This window comes from Trichechus manatus, unplaced genomic scaffold (genome assembly GCF_000243295.1).
Source record: "Trichechus manatus latirostris isolate Lorelei unplaced genomic scaffold, TriManLat1.0 scaffold00024, whole genome shotgun sequence".
NCBI classification, from domain to species: Eukaryota; Metazoa; Chordata; class Mammalia; order Sirenia; family Trichechidae; genus Trichechus; species Trichechus manatus.
The window spans coordinates 20,335,643-20,354,441 of NW_004443960.1; the positions used below are offsets into that span (position 1 = coordinate 20,335,643).

The 18,799-nt window shown below is 38.4% G+C and overlaps 1 protein-coding gene across 3 annotated transcripts in view; it reads left to right on the forward strand.

Annotated features, from left to right (window-relative positions):
• METTL9 (methyltransferase 9, His-X-His N1(pi)-histidine) overlaps positions 1 to 18,799 on the forward strand; it is a 52,254-nt gene that overhangs the window by 14,654 nt on the left and 18,801 nt on the right. For all 3 annotated transcript variants that reach the window (XM_023728519.1, XM_004373330.2, XM_012554650.2), the window contains exons 2-4: positions 4,839 to 5,029; positions 9,351 to 9,560; positions 15,073 to 15,257. In XM_023728519.1, coding sequence (XP_023584287.1) covers positions 4,839 to 5,029; positions 9,351 to 9,560; positions 15,073 to 15,257 — 586 coding nt within the window. The remainder of the gene's footprint in view (positions 1 to 4,838; positions 5,030 to 9,350; positions 9,561 to 15,072; positions 15,258 to 18,799) is intronic.

An 18,799-nucleotide genomic window follows, 5' to 3' on the forward strand; every position in this document is an offset into this window, starting at 1 on the left:
GTGTTTCTAGAAATTTATCCATTTCCTCTAGGTTTTCAAATTTGTTGGAGTATAGTTTTTCATAATATTCTGTTATAATCCTTTTTATTTCATTTGGGTCTTTTGTAATGTCCCCCATTTCATTTCTTATCTGGGTTATTTGTGTCCTCTTCTGTTTTTCTTTTGTCAATACTAAGCATTTTTGATACTATCCTAAGACTCTTGTGAAGGAGGGTAGTGACATGATCAGATTTACATTTTTAAAATGATGTTTTTTCCCAAGGCACAACAATTGGTCTTTGTTTTCCTGGAGCAACAGAGGAAGGAGAGTCAGGAATAAGAGGAAGAAATGGAATGTGTGGCTCATTGCCTCAATGAATGACTGTCTCTTTTGCCATGAGACCAGAACTGGATGGTACCCGGCTACCATTACTGAACATTTTGATTAAAGATTCTATAAAACAATCCTGATCAAAAGGGAGAAAATACAGAACAGAATTTCAAATTCTCATGGATTCTAGACTTTCTGGAGTCATGGAGGCTGGATGAACTCCTAAAACTGTTGCCCTAAGATAACCTTTAAACCTTAAACCAGAAATATCCCCTGAAGTTTTCTTAAAACCAAACAGTAGTTTAGCTTATCTAGTAAAGAATGTCTGCCTTGAGCATTATGATCTTTTTTTTTTTCCCTAGGAGTTTGAACTTCTATTTTATTTTATTGTACTTTAGATGAAAGTTTACGGAACAAATAATTTCTCATTAAACATTCAGTACACATATTGTTTTATGACATTGGTTAACAACCCCACGACATGTCAACACTCTCCTTTCTCCACCTTTTTTTTTTTTTGGTGAAAATATACATAGCCAAAGTTACACCATTTCAAAAGTTTCTACATGTACAATTCATTGACATCGGTTACATTCTTCCAGTTGTGCTGCTATTCTTACTGTCCTTTTCCAAATTATTCCATCACCATTATCTTCAGCTCACTGCCCCCAGGCTTCCTATCAAACCTTTTGAGTTGGTGTTATCAATTTGATCTCATATAGATAATTGTTTTTTTTTTGGACCTTAGATGAAGGTTTGCAGAACAAATAGTTTCTCATTAACCAGTTAGTACACATATTGCCCTATGAAAATCGTTAACAACCCCATGACATGTCAACACTGTCCCTTCTCAACCTTGGTTGCCTATCACCAGCTTTCTTTGTCCCCTCCTGCCTTCTAGTCCTTGTCCCTGGACTGCTGTGCCTCATTAGTCCCATGTTTGTTTTATGGGGCTGTGAGCATTATGATCTTTTAAGATCTACCTGTATGGGATCAAATTGACAACAACAGCTCGAAAGTTTAGATAGGAGATGTTAATGGAGGAGGAACATTACAGCAAAGGAGGGTGAGAAATGATTGCACAACTGGAAGAATGTAGTCATTGTCAATTGTACATGTAGAAACTTGAATTGCTGTATGTTTTTGCTGTGTATATTTTGTATAACAACAACAAAATATTTAAAAAATATTTTAAATATTAAAAAAAATTTTAAATATTAAAAAAATAAAGTTAAGGCTCTAAAAGCAAAGTACATGGCATACAAATTCTATTTTTAAAATTATTCATGGTGTGACCTTTAATTATTTTAATCTCAGTAAGCCCTAGTTTTTCTGTCAGTAAAATGCAGTTGATAAATGAGATGATCCGTGGAAAATTCTTTGTGTAGTGCATGATCTATAGTGCTGAATTAATGTTAACTTTTGATATTATATTTTTAGTTACGTATTATAATTATGCTATCCTAAACCATTCATATTTTATAAGTAAATTTTCTGTACTTTATTTTAAGGAATAAAATAAATGGTACTTAAAAAAAGTAAAAAATACGTTTTTAAAGAAGGTTGCTAGGTCACTTAAATTTTCAAAGCATTTTTAATTTTTGCAAGATCAAACTGACACATGTAGATTTTTCTCTGTGTGTTTTTAATAACAGCTTTATTGCGATATAAGTCACATAACATGAAGTTCAGTTTTTTTTTAAAGTGTACAATTCAGTTGTTTTTCGTATATTTGCAGAGTTGTACAGCCATCACCACTTTTTACTTTCAGAACATTTCATCACCCCAAAAAGAAACCCCATTCCCATTAGCAGTCACTCCCTATTCTCTCTTCCCCTGGCAACCACTAATCTGCTTTTCTGTCTCTCTGGATTTGTCTGTTCTTGATATTTCGTATAAATGGAGTCATACAGTATGTGCCCTGTTGTGAATGACTTAGCATTATGTTTTCAAGGTTCATCCATGTTACAGCATATATCTGTGCTTTTCCTTTTTATGGCTGAATAATATTCTGTTGCATGGATATAGCACGTTTTGTTTAGCCATTCATCAGTTGATGGACACTTGGGTTGTTTCTACTTTTTGGTGATTATGAATAATGCTACTGTGCAGTTGACATTGTATCATGCAAATGGTCAGGAAGGCCATGAATTTCAACCTTTATCTTTAAAGAAAAGGGCTTTGCTCCTTTTTATTCTGTAGCACATTCTATTCAGTAAGCAGTTTCTTTTCTAAAAGACTTTCGTGTGGCAGTAAAGGTTCAACCGCGTGTGTTAATGCTGATGAATTGAGAGAAATGCTGTTAAAAACTTGAGTCTTCCTCTTGGTACTTGAAAGCAATATTTGTACTTAATGGTGCCAATTCTTGCTTAGTTCTGGATGTCAGAGTCCATTGTTGTTCTAGTTGTACATTTGCAAGTGGATGCCGTGGAATTCTTAGCTGCTCCTTTGCACTTGACTGGCTTCTTGTCCACATTAATAGAATGTACCTGGTCGTCTGTTACTAAGGTGGTGGCTTTCATCTTGAGTGGTCACATCAGAGAATAAAAAATAAGTAAAAGAGTGGCCTCAGTATTGCAGTTCAGAATGTGTACTGGTAGGTCACAAGTCTAATAAAAATTGGTTTATGACCTGCACTGGGGTGTAACTTCAGGCACAGTAAGTATTAAGAATCAGTGAATGATTAAGCAAGAACATTTTCAGACCAAGGAAGAAAATATAGGCAGAGAATGCAAGAAACTTCACAGTTTGACACATGGGGTGGGAAAAATAAAAATAGTTTTATGTAAGTCCAGATAGTTTGGTAACAGTGTTTAAATGGTAAATTAGTACAAATCAGTCAACAACTGAAAATGTTTGGTTTATCCAGTTTAAGGTGCAAGGTTTGTAAAAAGAGTAGTTAATTTGAAATTTGAATATGCCTGTTTGTATTGGTTTATCACTGGTTCCTTTTAATGTTGGTGTCAGGAATGTTACCCAATATTTCATTTAACAAGTTTAGCAAGTGTAGAGTGACGGTAAAATTGGTCCACCAATTGTGCAAGCAGTTACGGGACACTTTACTGCTGATAAAAAGTCATATTTGTCAGAGGAAGTAATTTGCTTTTGCCCAGTAAACTCCTTATTGGGAAAAATTAGTTTTGTCTTAGGAGATAATGGATCTGCTCTACGGTAATTAGTCTGCAGTTTCATCACTGTACTTGATAGACTTACTCTGTTATTTATCAGGCCATGTTAGGGGAATCTCATTGCAATTATTATTATAAAATAATCATAGGATTCTCACTGGGTGCCTGACACCATATTGAGGACTTAGCCACATTATCTTGTTTAATCCTCACAATACCCTACCAAAGGAGATAGACACTGGTGACATGTGTAGTCTACAAATCAATGAAGAGAGGCTCAGAGATTAACTGACTTGTCCAGGGTCAACAGGGATGGCAGAGCCAAGACTTGTTCCCAGGGCTGGCTGATGCACCATTGCAATCTACTTCTCCCTTCTCTGGTATTCTGACTCTAAAGGAACATGGAAAACGTTGTATTAGGGAAGATTAAATTCCGTCTGCAGTTAAAATTCTTGAATTTTGTTATAAAAAGTGTGTTCTGGTTAGAGCCCGTTACTGGTTCTTAGCATGTTATTACTTGGCTTTTCATTAGTTGCTGTGTGCCTTTAAGGAACGTCTTAATCTGTCTCGAGCACATTTTGCCCACCTGTAGCAATGTCATAAGGAGCCCTGGTGGCTCAGCGGTTAAGCTCTCAGCTGCTAACTGAAAGGTTGTCGGTTTGAACCTGCCAGCCATACCACAGGAGATAGATGGGGTAATGTGCTTCCGTAAAGATTTACAGCCTTTGGAAAACCTGTGGGGCAGTTCTGCTCTGTCTTATAGGGTCGCTATGAGTCGGAATCCACTGACGGCAATGGGTTTGGTAACAATGTCATATAACCTGTTTGTGAAGCATACTTTGAGGTTTCGAGAGGTCTTTATATAGTTTGTACAAAGAAAGGCAGCTCAATCTGGTCAGTGGAGTTAAATTTTGCTGCTTACCCTGCCACTGTTTGGTGGTTTTCAGTTAAATCATTGGATTATGTGGCTATTCTCTTATTTAAAAACAAGGCTAATAAATAATACTAGCTACTTGCTTTCTGATGTTGAATCTCAGAGGCCAACAGAATTTTTCTGTATCTTAGAGTGAGGTGGGGCCCGGAGTCAGAGCACATGGGTTAATGGCCCAGCAATACTAAGCCTCGTGATCCTGCAGTTCTCAGTCCTCTTCCCTCTCCTTCCCGAGGATACTTGACTCACCTACCCTGAGGGTTGTTAGGAGAATTAGAGGAAAAATCATCTACGAAGATGTGTGAGTATAAGAGATGATTATATACAGAACAAAGTGCCATGTGATTATAATATTTGGAAATCTTAGATTTGATTTAGTCTTCCGTTTGGTTTTTTGCTTGCTTGTTTTTGGCTTTCTTAGATGACACTTCAGTTGTGTGTTTTCATTTTTCTTGTTTTCTTTTTTTAGTGGTATGCGTGCAACAGAGAGAAATTATGTGAATCACTCCAGGCTGTCTTTGTCCAGAGTTACCTCAATCACGGAACACAGATCTTCTTAAACAACAGCATTGAGAAATCGGGCTGGCTATTTATCCAGTTATATCATTCCTTTGTGTCATCTGTTTTTAGCCTGTTTATGTCTAGAACATCTATCAATGGGTAAGTGAATCTCGGATATTGTTTTTTCTTTCTCCTTAGATTAAAAAAAATGAGAAATGAAAAAGAAAAGTTATCTTGTTCAAGATATTGACCACCTCAGCTACAACAGAATCCTAGGCTGGTGATGGCAGCCGGTGACCTGCCTTTAGACTTTTTACATCACAATAAATTGAAAAACAGCCTCATTAGTCTGTATTTCCGTGGCAGTAGTCACTTAGGGCAGTGCTTCCCAGACTTTGATGCGCACAAGAAATCACCTGGGGATGTTGTTAAAATGCAGGTTCTGATTTGGTGGGGTAGGGGGTGACCCAGACAGAGTCTGTGTTTCCAGCACACTCCTTAGTGATGCTAAAGCTGCTGGTCCCTGACCCCACTGAGAAGCAAGATGCTTGGAACCAAGCTCTCAGCATAGTTAGGCTGAAGACTAAGGTCTCCTTTGCCTTAAGCATACTTCCCAGGAGCAAGTTTTTTTTTTTTTTTGGGGGGGTGAGGGGATCTAATTAATCAGCCCAACAGTGGGTGATGGCTTGTTTGGAGTGAAGGGTCCTGCATCCATTTTTACATAAATCTAGACTCACCAGAATTTTGTAAATTTATTATTGCGGAATCTCTGTCCCTAGAGTAGTTTCCCCACGTGAATCTGTAAGAAAAGCTTTAGGAGTATTTTCTATCCTTCTTGGCTAAATTTTCAAACACCCCCAAGTCTTAGAATCCAGAAAGCTGGATTAAAAAGCAGTAACACCCAGTGCCTAAGAGTCCTTGTTAGACCACTTAAAGCCACTGGTTGGACCTACTTTTCCACTTTTTTTTTCCCCTTAAGGTTTGGAGCCAGCTTCTATTGAATGTCTGGATTCCCAGTATATCATCTGGTCCTTAAATATGTTTTCAGGTACCACGAGCCATTCCTCAAGATTTCTTACTTGCTTTTCTTCATTATTGATATGAAATTGCGTTAAGTTCACTTCATCAGACAGTTGTTGTTTTTGTATTGGTAGTTGTGTTTATACAACTTGGTCTGCCATTTTGTTTCTAAAATGGGCTACACTGAATTTCTGTTCTTTACTGTTTATGCTTTCTTTGGAAAGCAGATGAGTCACCATAGTTATTATTCTTAACCTTTTTGGGATCCTGTACCTATTTGAGGAGTCCCTAGGTGGTGCAAACGGTTAATGTGCTGGGCTGCTAACCAGAAGGTTGGCAGTTTGAAGCCACCCAGAGGCATCTTGGAAGAAAGACCTGGTGATCTCCTTCTGAAAAAAAATCAGTCATTGAAAACCTTAAGGAGCACAGTTCTACTCTGACACACTTGGGATCGCCATGAGTCGGAATCAATTCAGTGGCAACTGGTATTGTTATCTATTCGGAAGTGATAAAAAATAGGAATCCTCTCTTCAAAGAGTACTTAACATTCAACATTTCACATATAATTTTGGGGCTTTCAGTCTATGACCTGCTTTCCTCCACCTCTATCCCGTTGGACCTGGTTAAAATTTCCTGCCCTGGGATTTCATAGTTCAGTGAAAGACAGGCAGTGCAATTGCTTTTTGACTTCCCTTATCTACAGCTCTGCTGCTTTTTTTTTCTTTTTAAGCCCCCTAAACAAATAAACAAAAACAAAACCCACTGCTGTGGAGTTGTAGGCCCCTCCCCAAAACCCACTTTTTGCCGAGTCCTTTTTCTCAGCTGAAAACTTAGTTTTGAATACTTACCCATCGATGGCAATGGTAGATTACCAGGACTGGTTGTCTCTTAGAGAGATAATTACTATGGGACCTTTTTGAATTAAGATACTTACCATACTTCCTTTATATTGCAAAGGGGAAGGCCAAGTAAGGAGAGATTTGATAGCTGTTTTTGGAGTTTATTTTATAAGGAAGAGGCAGGCCCCCTCTCTAGTCTGCCCCCTATAAACTCTAGATCTATAGAGAACTTAGATTGTGGCCAGAAAACCTAGGGTGGTTGTTCAGCACTGAAAAAAACATACAGACATCACAAACTTCGAGGGCTGACGACAAGTGATAGAGCCATACCTCTCCATTGTATTTGTTTACTTGAAACCTTGTCTTGGAATAAGTCCATGTCTTGGTATGTTGGGTGGGCAATTCTTCATTATGTGGGGCTGCCCCAGACATTGCAGGAAGTTTAATTTTTTGGCCTTGCTAACTAGATGCCAGTAGCAACTCCCTTGTCATTGTGACTGTCCAAAACTCTTCCATCCACTCCTAATGCCCTCTAGAGGGCAAAACTGGACCTGGCTGAGAAACACTGGGCTTGATGAATTTTGATTTATTTTTTGATGGTTTTAATCTTTCTGTTGAGCCTCTGTTGCTTGTGATCTTTGAATATAGGACAGTGCTTCTCTCGGCTGCCTTTAAATGTTGACCAGTTAGATGGCCTCATAAGCACTAGCCTTAGATGACCTCCAGCCCTTGAATTTTCTGATGACCACGTCAAGGTTCCTCACATCCCAAAAGACGGCTAAGGAAGCATATTATTTCATAGCTGAGAAAGTGTGAGCAAAATAACAGTTTCGTAGCTTACTCTTGGTCCTGTGGCCAGCCAGCATCCATGTTGGAAACATGCATCCCACAAACCATGCTGCCTCTAACCTCTTCCAACTCTTACTCCCGTGTAGCTATTTCAGTAAGTTGTCCTTTTTTTCCTCAGATTTGCTTTCTTTGGGTTATTTTGCCTGTAGATGGAATGAACACTTGAAGATTAGAAACAACTTTTCTTTTATGAGCTGTGGTTTTCTCTCGTAAGCAGTTGGAGAGGATAGCATCATGTTTATCAGTCTCTGGATTCTTCTCCCCTACCACCCTCCTCCTCAGTTTTCAGCATTTCTGGAGATGGAAGATTTACTATAAATGTGTTATTAGACTTCGTTAAACTCTCCTATGGCCTTCATAGGAAAAGGGCAGGGAGAGGTTGTTAAAACAATCAGAGCTCCTCATGAACTCCATTATCACTCCCCCAGTCTGCTTTTACTGAGAGTACCATGTTGCCTGTATCTTCCTAGTCACTATGTAGCAAACCTGTTGTACCTTATGGTTCTTTCCAGAAAATAACAATACAGTATGTATTTCCCTCCTGCTTCCTAGGACGGTGGTTTTCAAACTGTCTTCCATAGTCTAAGTCAGTGCCTTAGAAGTTGCTTCGGCTGCAAAGAAAGGCCTAGACGTGGGCTGGCAGAGGCTGCAGGGCCCTCAACCACATTTCAAAAGATGAAAAAAAAAAAACCAAACCCATTGTTGTCGAGTTGATTCCAACTCACAGCGACCCTATTTGACAAAGCAGAACTGCCCCATAGGGTTTCCAAGGAGCGCCTGGTGGATTTGAACTGCTGACCTTTTGGTTAGCAGCCATAGCACTTAACCACTGTGCCTCCAGGGTTTCCTTCAGAAGACCAGCTCCCTTTTTATCATTGCATTTAAAGAAGGGCTCTGCTGCCTAAAAGGAGTTTGAGAATCCCCGCCCTAAACAAATTAGGTTTTGCGAGCTAGAAAGCAAATCCTAAATAGGAAGTGTATTTTATTTCCCCAGATGATGCTTCCATGAGACTTGGTCTGAGTGATAGGTGCTTTCCTGAGGGTTCTTTTCATCTCCATTTTAATTCCCCTCCATCTCTTTTTTCAAAGGTGTTACTATGGTTTTGATAGTTTTTTAGGATCTTTAGAACTAATAGGACCCAGCCAAATGTATAACATATAGACTATGACAAATTATGCTAAGTATGAATTATACAAGTATGAATCTGCTTCTTCAGTGTAAATTAGTTGATGCCACAAGGACCACTGTGCCTCTTTTTTCTGGTTTCTCTTAAAAATCGAATACTATTTTTCTCACCCATTGTTTAGCTTTATATTCCAAATGGATTGTTTTTCCTGTGTCGTTTTCTGCCTAGTGTTGTGGCCTGCTTCTGTCAGCCAGTCTGTCATCTTTTTTTACTGATGCATGTTTTCTATTACTCCTTCCACCTTTCCTTTCTATTTTGACTTAAAGTCTTCACCTTCACATTCATCTTTTAATTTCTTAGCCATTTTGTCCTCCTTTCCCTTCCCTTCTCCTCTCATCCTTTTTCTCTTTACATCTTTTATTCCCCTCCTTCCACCACCCCTTTTTGTTTGTTATTTGCCACCCCAAAGACAATGATATCTGGAAGTATTTTCCTATATTACTAATTTTGCTTTTTCATCATCAGTAAAAATGTTGTCAATTCAAAAGGCTGTTGGTGCCGAGTCACTATACACTTTGTGTTTGTGTGTGTGTGTAGGTTAATTTATATAGACTCTTCCATTTTTATCTTTTTTTTGTTTCCTAGGTTGCTAGGAAGAGGATCAATGTTTGTGTTTTCACCAGATCAATTTCAGAGACTGCTTAAAATTAATCCAGACTGGAAAACCCATAGACTTCTTGATTTAGGTGCTGGAGATGGAGAAGTCACGAAAATCATGAGCCCTCATTTTGAAGAAATTTATGCCACTGAGCTATCTGAAACTATGATCTGGCAGCTTCAGAAAAAAAAATACAGGTAGAATTTTTAGACATGGTTTGGGGTACGTTTCTTGGTTTTAGATGTGTTTCTTCTTTAAAGTATGTGAATCACTTCCATGATTAGGAATTAAAGAAAATCTTTCCATATCAAATTTAAGTGGAAATTTAGAGGGAAATAATCTTTCCTTGGCAAGATTTTTCTGGAGTAGAGGTGTTGACACTGTCAGGAGGAAAAGGACTAGTGAGAGAGCTTGGCAAAGGGAGATCAGGGAGACTCGGTCCCTAATCACAATCTGGCATTCTTCAGTCTTGGTTTTAAGACCCTATGGTGCTTGAGAGACTTAGGAAAAAGACTTCTTTATTCAGTATGGATTCTACTGAATGGGAGAAGAAGGTGCTGAGTATAGACTGCGGAAGCGGGGCTGGAGTCTGCCTCCTCCTCTATAATTTGGAAGCCCAGCCTAGCCTTAGAGAGAAGGGAGAAAAAATTATACAGTCACTCAACTTTTCTATCCACAGACATTTCACCTTATACAGACTAACCCTTTGGAGCAGAACTGGATTAAGCGTTGACAAAACATGGAAATTTTTAGCCTGGAGAAGGGAAGACCAAGTGGGAGGTGGGAGGTGGGTGGAAGGAAAGATTACTGTAAACAGATATTTGATGGGATTTTATATGGAAGGAAGGAATAGGTGTAGTCTCTGGTATAATCAAGCACAGGTAGGTCCCAGAAGCTGAGTTACAGGTAAGGGAGGTTGGTCCTCCTCACAGCTTGAGCCATCCAGCTCCTTGTCACTGTCTGTGTTTAAGCAGCTGTTAAGGATGTTGCAGGAGAAGACTTAAACTTATATTGGTGTGAGGTTGAACTGCATGATTCATAAGGTCCCACTTAGCTCCAGTACTCTGTCTCAGATTAGATCTTGGTGAGTAAATGTATTCCTTTGATTAGAAATTAATTCACCATTTGAAAACTTGGAATGCTTTGACTTTTGTTATAACAGTGTCTCTAAACCATGCAATTCTAAACTCTGACTCTTTTGAAATGGGTCTGGGGAGGAAGGTATTGGGGCCATGTCTTCAAATGACTCCCTCCACACCCCCCTCCTTTCATTGTTTGCTAGTATAGCCCTTCTTGAGACTATGCCTAAATGGAATTCTCAGTGACACTCCAGATGTTTGAATTTGTAATTTAAATATATCTAGAGTTTACATAATAAGTAACCTAGTAAATTTATCTACCATATGAAAATGTGTAGTTTCATTTTTTTCTAATATTTAGCACAGATAGGATATATACCACATTTTTTTTTGCGATTTGACTTAGATGGAAAATTTATACTGGTGACACTTCTTCCATTAGCATGAAGTAAAAACTTATTCACAAAAGTGGCAAATTTTGTTACTGTTGGTATGGTTTGAGATTTTAATAAGGAAGTATCTTATTAATGAACCCTAGTGGTGCAGTGGTGGCTCCGTGGAAGAAAGACCACTGATTTGCTTCCGTAAAGATTACAGCCTGGAAAACCCTATGGCGCATTTCTGCTCTGTCACATGCTGTTGCCACGAGTTGAAAACCACTTTTAACAGTACACAACTTCTTTATTGTTGAGATTCAGGGTTGGCAGCCGGGTACACTGTCAGCTTAATTCCACTTTTTTTTTGCTTCTTTTTTGGAGGTAGCTGTTTTGTGTTTCTTCTCAATATCTGGATCTGTGAGAAACTGGCTCTCGATGTCATAAGTAGTTGACTGAACAGAAAATGACCAGATTTTTCTTCTGTATTGTGAAGACATCATTGACGCCAGAAAACCCTATTGTAAAATTTAAGTATATGGCTTTGATTTTTAAAACAACACAGTAACTTTTCTTCATATTTTTGACACTTTGTTTTTTATTCAGGATTTAGGAAAATAATGATCGCTTTGTCATTTCTCTAAGAAAAATATGTTTTAAATTCTACTGGGAAGGAGGCTACTACTTAATATATTTTCTTGAATACCCCTGCTTTTTGGGTTAGAAATACTGTTTTTGGAAAAGCCATAGATACAGGAAGGGGTTATACAATTCAAGATTTTTGTACTAATGAACAATTCCACAATTCAAATGCCAATATAATTAAAAAAAAAAAACACTCTGTTTTGGGCAGAAAAAAATTCGGCAGCACGTTTGCCATCCTTAGTCTGCTTACTGTTAATTTTAATGTTAGAATTTGTTTACATTATCTAAGTGGTGATTGGTAATGGTGGAAGAAACAAAAGTGCTGGCATGATGCTGAATGTAAGTGGGAATGAGTTTGGAATTAAATTCCCACAGACAGATTACATACAAATAATCAAAAAGAATAGTGTGTATATATTTTGATACCAGAGAATAAAAATCTTTAATGTACTTTTGAAAGAACCTTATCCATTACCTATATAGATTTGAGGAGCCCTGATGGCATAGTGCTTAAGAGCTTGGCTGCTAACCAAAAGGTCGGCAGTTTGAATCTACCAGCTGTTCCTTGGAAACCCCGTGGGGCAATTCTGTTCTGTCCTGTAAGGTCGCTGTAAGTAGGAATCAACTTGACAGCACCTAACAACAACAGCAACATAAGTCTGGGATTTTTCTTTAAAGAAAATAAAATATTATAGTTAAGAATTCTATTTCTCATGTTAATATCCTTTTCATTTTTTTTTTTGTCTTTTTAAAAAAATAAAATTTCTACATATACAGTTCAGTGATATCGATTACATTCTTCAAGTTGTGCAACCATTCTCACCTTCCTTTGCTGAAATATTCTTCCCTTATTAACATAAACTCACTACCCTCTAAGTTTCCTATCTAATCTTTCAAGTTGCTGTTGTCAGTTTGATCCCATATAGATAGTTCTTAAAAGAACACAATGCTCAAGGCAGACATTCTTTACTAGTTAAGCTAAACTCCCCCCCCCCCCCCCCCCGGTCTGGTTTTAAGACTTCAGGTGATATTTTTGGTTTAAGATTTAAAGATTATCTCAGATTATCCTCCATTGCTTCAGAATATCTAGATTCCATGAAAATTTGAAATTCTGTTCTGTCTTTTCTCCCTTTTGATCAGGGTTCTTCTGTAGAATCTGATCAAAATGTTCAGTAACGGTAGCCAGGCACCATCCAGTTTTGTTTCCTTTTTTTAATGAAAAGATGTTGGAGACTGAAGGGCAAATTGCCATTCACTCTTAAGCTACCTTGTTAGAAGCATTTATTTCAAAGAATGATTGTCATATTCTTTCTCATCTTATTTGGAGAGATTTACCTGAATAACATAGTTGGAGAATTTCCAAGTTATAGTTTTTACTTTGCCAGTGATTTGCAGTGTGACCTTGGACAAGTCACTTATTTTTCTCGTAAGAAAAGGACAGTTCTAACAACTTGTTAGAATTCCTGGGCTAATAGGTTGTTGAAGTGGGGCTAATAAATTTGTCTTCTTCAGTGGAACTGAGCTTATACATAGAAATCACAAAACAGAAGTAAAGATGAAGTTGGGCTTCTATAGGTACAGGTTTAACTGTCCTAGTGCTAAAGCCATAATTTTCTGATATGAGCATATATTTTTATCCTTTAAAATTACCAACATGGAAACTACCTGTCTTCAACTAATTCCGAGGTGGATTTACTGAGATTATCCTCTGTTAAATCAGATGCTGACATGTTTGGCTGCTGCTTCATTGCAGATAGACCTAAGTTTTTTTTTGGTTTTGTTTTTTAGTCCAGAACACATTTTCCTCCCAATTTGTGATTTTAAATTGGCCGTTTCAGGAACCCTGGTTAAAGTGCTCAGCTGCCAACCGAAAGGTCGGTGATTCGAACCCCCCAGCCACTCCACCACCCTGTGGGAGAAAAGACCTGGCGTTTTGCTCCCGTAAAGATTTTAGCCTTGGAAACCATATGGGGCAGTCCTGCTCTGTCCTGTAGGGTCGCTATGAGTCACAGTCGACTTGGTGGCACACAACAACAACACCAACACCAACACCAACACCAACACCAACAATGTCCTGCTTATTTCAAGCAATTATTTAGTGCCATAAAACTCCTGTACAGCAAAGACATCTGACTAGTCCCCTGAAGTTTGTTACAGTGTTTTGTAGGAGTTAGTTTAAAAAAAAATCTAGATTGAAAAGAAGAGTGGTTTTCCCTTTTATTCTACTGTTCAGAAATGCTATATCGTTATGCAAATGAGTTTTCAAAACAGCCCTCATTATGTACTTTTAGAATTTTCTAAGATACCTCCATTGTATGTGCTCAGCATTATCTAAGACTTGTTTACCGAAGATCGGTTTTCGTCTGTACGTATCATAACATGTCTCACCTACCACATTCTGATGTGTAACCAAACCAGGAGTAAGTAATTTATAGAATTGCCTTGGTGGTGTAGTTAACAAAGACTCTGTTATAAGAACCCCCCCTTTCTGCCGAAAAACATTGTAAGGACTAGAAATGTTCTTTTTTTCTTCTTTTATGTGATTGAGAGCTGAGGGTGGTGTTTTAACCATGCCCTTCACCTACAGTTTAATAGGCTTTTCTGTGTTTTATCTTTTCCTAGGTAGTTCTTTAGAGATTGAGATTGCAGAGTATGAAATGGTATCTGTCTCTAGGGAGCAGAGGTATATTCAGAAGACCATAGGTTTAAATGGAAATTATATCACTGTCAGCTATTCTTTAGAATAGTAAGGGCCTAGGACTAGAAAAGGAGCTGTAGTGGTACAGTGCTTAAGTGCTCGGCTGCTAACCAAAAGGTGGGTGGTACAAACCCACCAGCTGCTCCGCTGGAGAAAGATGTGGCAGTCTGCTTCAGTAAAGATTACAGGCTTGGAAACCCTATGGGGGCAGTTCTGTTCTGTCCTGTAGGGTCGCTATAAGTCAGAATGACTTGATCGCAATGGGTTTGGGTTTTTTTGGGTAGGACTAGAAAAGGAACCCTGGTGGTGCAGTGGTTAAAGTGCTAGGCTGAAAACCGAAAGGCCAATGGTTCAAACCCACCAGTCGCTCCACAGGAGAAAAGACCTGGCAGTCTGTTCCTGTAAAGATTTCAGCCTAGGAAACCCTTTGGGGCAGTTCTACTCTGTCATATAGGGTCGCTGTGAGTTGGAACCGACTCAGTGGCACAGAACAACAGGAGTAGAAAACATGAATATATGATGTATTTTATTAATAAATTTCAGTGAATGTTGAAAAGTAGGACTCTTTGCTGTTCATTAACTCGTGTTCAAGAATTTGATGCCCTGCTTTCATAACCATTTTTATCACCTTGTGTCTTTATATTTATTAAAAATATGGCAGTTAGTTTTTAGAAGGGAAATTTTATATGCTTTAAGGTTTGGAAATAGGTGAAATGCTAAATTTCAGAAGAAATATCGTTGTTAATATGATCTGTTGCCTGACCATTTTATTACTGCAAATATAAATAATAAATGAAAATTTGCATTTGCTTTGCTTTAGGAGGCAAAATGAGAGCCTTAAATGGTGTCTCAATTCTATTAAAAGGTGTCTTTAAGGGGGATTGTATTAATCAGTTCTTCCTGATTTTTCCAGAGTGCTTGGTATAAATGAATGGCAGAATACAGGGTTCCAGTATGATGTCATCAGCTGCTTGAATTTGCTGGACCGCTGTGATCAGCCCCTGACTTTGTTAAAAGATATCAGAAGCGTCTTGGAGCCAACTAGAGGCAGGGTCATCCTTGCCCTGGTCCTGCCCTTCCATCCCTATGTGGAAAACGGTAAGCGTGGCCAGCAGACTATTACCCTGGATAGATGTTTGTTGGTATTTATGATTTTATGCTGAGCACAATTAAACATTTTCTGAAATTTCTTAGAATAGCCTGGAATTAAAAATAATACAGTTGGCTCTTGTAAAATATGACCTAGGTTAATGTTCATTTTAATGTGGATTTTATAGAACTCTAGTACTCCTCTGGCAGTGGTAAAAATTAATACTCAGCTGAGGCTTCCTGCTTGACATTGAAAGCCTAAAATGAGTCTGTATTCTCTGATTTCAAAAAGAGCTTGAACCATTTATTTATTAGCTTGGAAGCTAAGTCAGGCAAGAAATGATGCCTTTTAATCTGCTCGTATATACTTGCTCAGTGTCATAGCTGTTTTCTCTTGCATTTTACATCTCTTGTCCCAGATTCTAAAAATGATAAATGCTGTTATCTCTTTTTCCCCCTTTGAAGACCATTTGCTTTCCAACATGTACCATTTCTTTGTGTAACATTTGATTTTTGGATTGCGTGGTCTTGCTCTTCAGCAGTGTTCAATGAAGACTATATTAGAAGAAATAGTTTGATTTCATATCACTTCATATTTCCTCTGACTTCTGGCTGTAGTCACATTAATTCATAGTTTTAGCCTGTGTGGTTTGCGTTTCAGGTCATGTTGAAAGTTATAACTCTAACCCTTGGCTTTGGATTTTCATAAGTTAAGGTACTTTAATATAAATGTTATTTATTATATAAGTAATACATGGTTATATTTTAACATCTTTATTTTTTCTATTTTACTGCCTAGTTCAGCCTTGGGTTCAAAACCTCTAAGAGCTTGCAGATGTTTTCAAGAAATCCATTAATATTTTGCAAGTGTCACAGTTATCAACTAACTGTGAAACTCTGTATTTTACGGACTAATGCTTGCCTATAACCGTGGAGTTCTGTATGGATTTGTGTTGTCAGTCCCTTGCTCCTCAATTTCTTCTCGTCCTTATTTATTTTTTTCTTCATGTCTTAGTCCCTCTGGGTTGAATGTTTGTTTTAACATTTACCGAATGGTTTTAGATTTGTGTTGATAGCGAGGAAAATGGGGAATTCTTTAGACATGGATGGTGAGAAGCGGAGAACAGATAGAACAGATATCCCCTCCCTCATCTTGCTTTTCTTCCCCATTTTTACTTCCTATTTTTGAATTATTTGTCACGGTAAAGGAAAAACTGCTGCGTCAGTGTCCATGTCATGGAATACGTGCTACACCGTGGAAAACCTAGTGAACGTCTTCCTTGATAATTCGGTGCCCCGACCTTATTTCAGTACTGTTCCCTGCGTGATTAAGCCTCAGTCCCATCTCTCCCCATTTGCAATCACTAGTCCTCAGGTTGTAAGGTCCTGCTTCCTGTGTCCTGTTGGACCACCACGTGATAGAACTTGAATGCTGCTTCCTGGCCTAGCAGTAGGTGCAAGAGCAGGGGGAAGAAACCTCCATCTGAGCATGACTTTTATTTTCTTGTGTTCCTGACCCTAAAGATTGAGAGGAAGTCAGACTGGAGAAAGGGCAGTTTCCGCTAAGGATTGAAAACAAGCTCCTTGATTGTGGACAGAGTGTTGCTTGTTGAATTGAAGGAATCTGACATGTGTCACGTTGCAAACCTGAGACAAGAAGCCTTGTTGCTGTGGGTGACCTTCAGTGACCTATCAATTTTACAGACTGCTCTGGGGCACTCTATTACTGTTCCGTTTCTCTAAGTCGCTAATTAGATCCTGATGATTTCCATGTGAAACTGTGAGAGGACTGTGAAGTGCAGAGCGATCTTGCTGTGTGAGTTCATGAATACTGGGCTGTTCTAAGGATATTTGAGTGTGCTTTGCATACTTGGCTCCATTTATTCTTAACAAAAAGCAATTGTAGGTGAATTGATTGCTTGTGTAATTTTTTTGGTCTGTCTTGAAGCTGGACCACAGCAATTTTGTTACTTAGGTTAATTTGGGGTGGAGGGGGAACAAAATGCAACATGTATCGTTCTAATTTCAGTTTGTTTAGTTAACTGACCCAATTTTGGTTAAGCGTTATTAAATCTGGTGAGAGTTGTTTCAAGCTCCAGAAAAAGGAAAAGGTATCCAATCAAGAAAAGAATTACACAGTGAAAGCTGTGAGAGCCAGAACTCGAACGGACTGCCTTGTTTTTCTTGGTCTTACAAGTTGTCCGCCTTGGACAGGGTGGAGTCTTAACCGCTTTTCTATCGTTCGCTTTAGCGGAAAATATTTGAGTTTTCCTACTCTGACAGGTTTCGGCCGTATGTAGGTTCTGGCCTTGGCAGGTTTTACTGTATTGTAGAAATGAAAGTTAAATGATGTGCTTCATTTTTCAAAATTATAATTTTTAGCAAAAACCAATTCATGTTAAAAATAGTTAAAGCAGCTTGCAAGAGGGAATGAAACATTTAAAGTTTCTTATCCACTTCAGCCCCCTAATCTTGTTGAGGTTTCTTGAATATGCTTCCAAAGGTAGTCTATGCAAATAGAAGCATGTATGTACATATTAGATCTTAAAAATGGTTTATACAAAGTGGAAGCCCATTATAAATACTTTTGTTGCCTCTTTGCACTTAAATACATCTAGGAAATTGTTCCTTATCAGTACATATATATCAGCATCATTGTATGGATATAAGCAGTGGTATGCTGGAGCTGGAGCCTTGGTGGCGCAGTGGTTAAGAGCTACAGCTGCTAACCAAAAGGTTGGCAGTTTGAATCCACCAGCCACTCCGTGGAAACCCTATGGGGCAGTTCTGCTCTGTCCTGTAGGGTCGTTATGAGTTGGAATCGACTACAACGGATTTGATTTTGGTTATTTATTATTTATTTTGTGCTGGAGCTGGATTGTACTGGCTCATGAGAGCTGATTGTTAAATTCACAGGAATTTAGTGAACTGGTTCCTAAACATAGCTATTATTAAAATTGGCCATGGTGGGAGTATTTATGTCATGGAAATTGACAAATACTACAAATAGCTGCCCCTTTCCCCAGTGGGTTGTCAAACACTTACCAGGACAGCACTGGATGTCTGGACATTTTACCTGAGGAGGCCCCTACTGTTGTACTTTTATATACCAGCAGTTTGCTTTATAAACAGTATTGAAATGAGCAATTGTGTGCAAGTCTACGTATGTATCAGGATGCCTTCTGCTTCAAGAAACAGAAGGAGCAACTAAAAGTAGCTTTTAAAAATTAAGGATTTATTTATTCAGATACAAAAAAGTGGTTCCAAAGTTAGTTAATTAATGATACAGCTGTTCCAATGAAATCAGAGCTTGCTCGCTTCTCTTTATCTTCACTTTGTCATTGTTTCCGCTCATGATTATGTGACTGATGTAGTGCCAAGCTTCATATGCAGACATGACAACATCTTGAAAAGGAAAGGAACGTTTTCTCCCATACATCCTTTTTTTATTAGTGAGGGAAACCTTTCCCAGAAATCTCCCCAGCACCCTGCACCTAGATCCCACTGGTGAGGATGGAGCATGTCCCCCTGCCTGACCAGCCCCAGCAAGG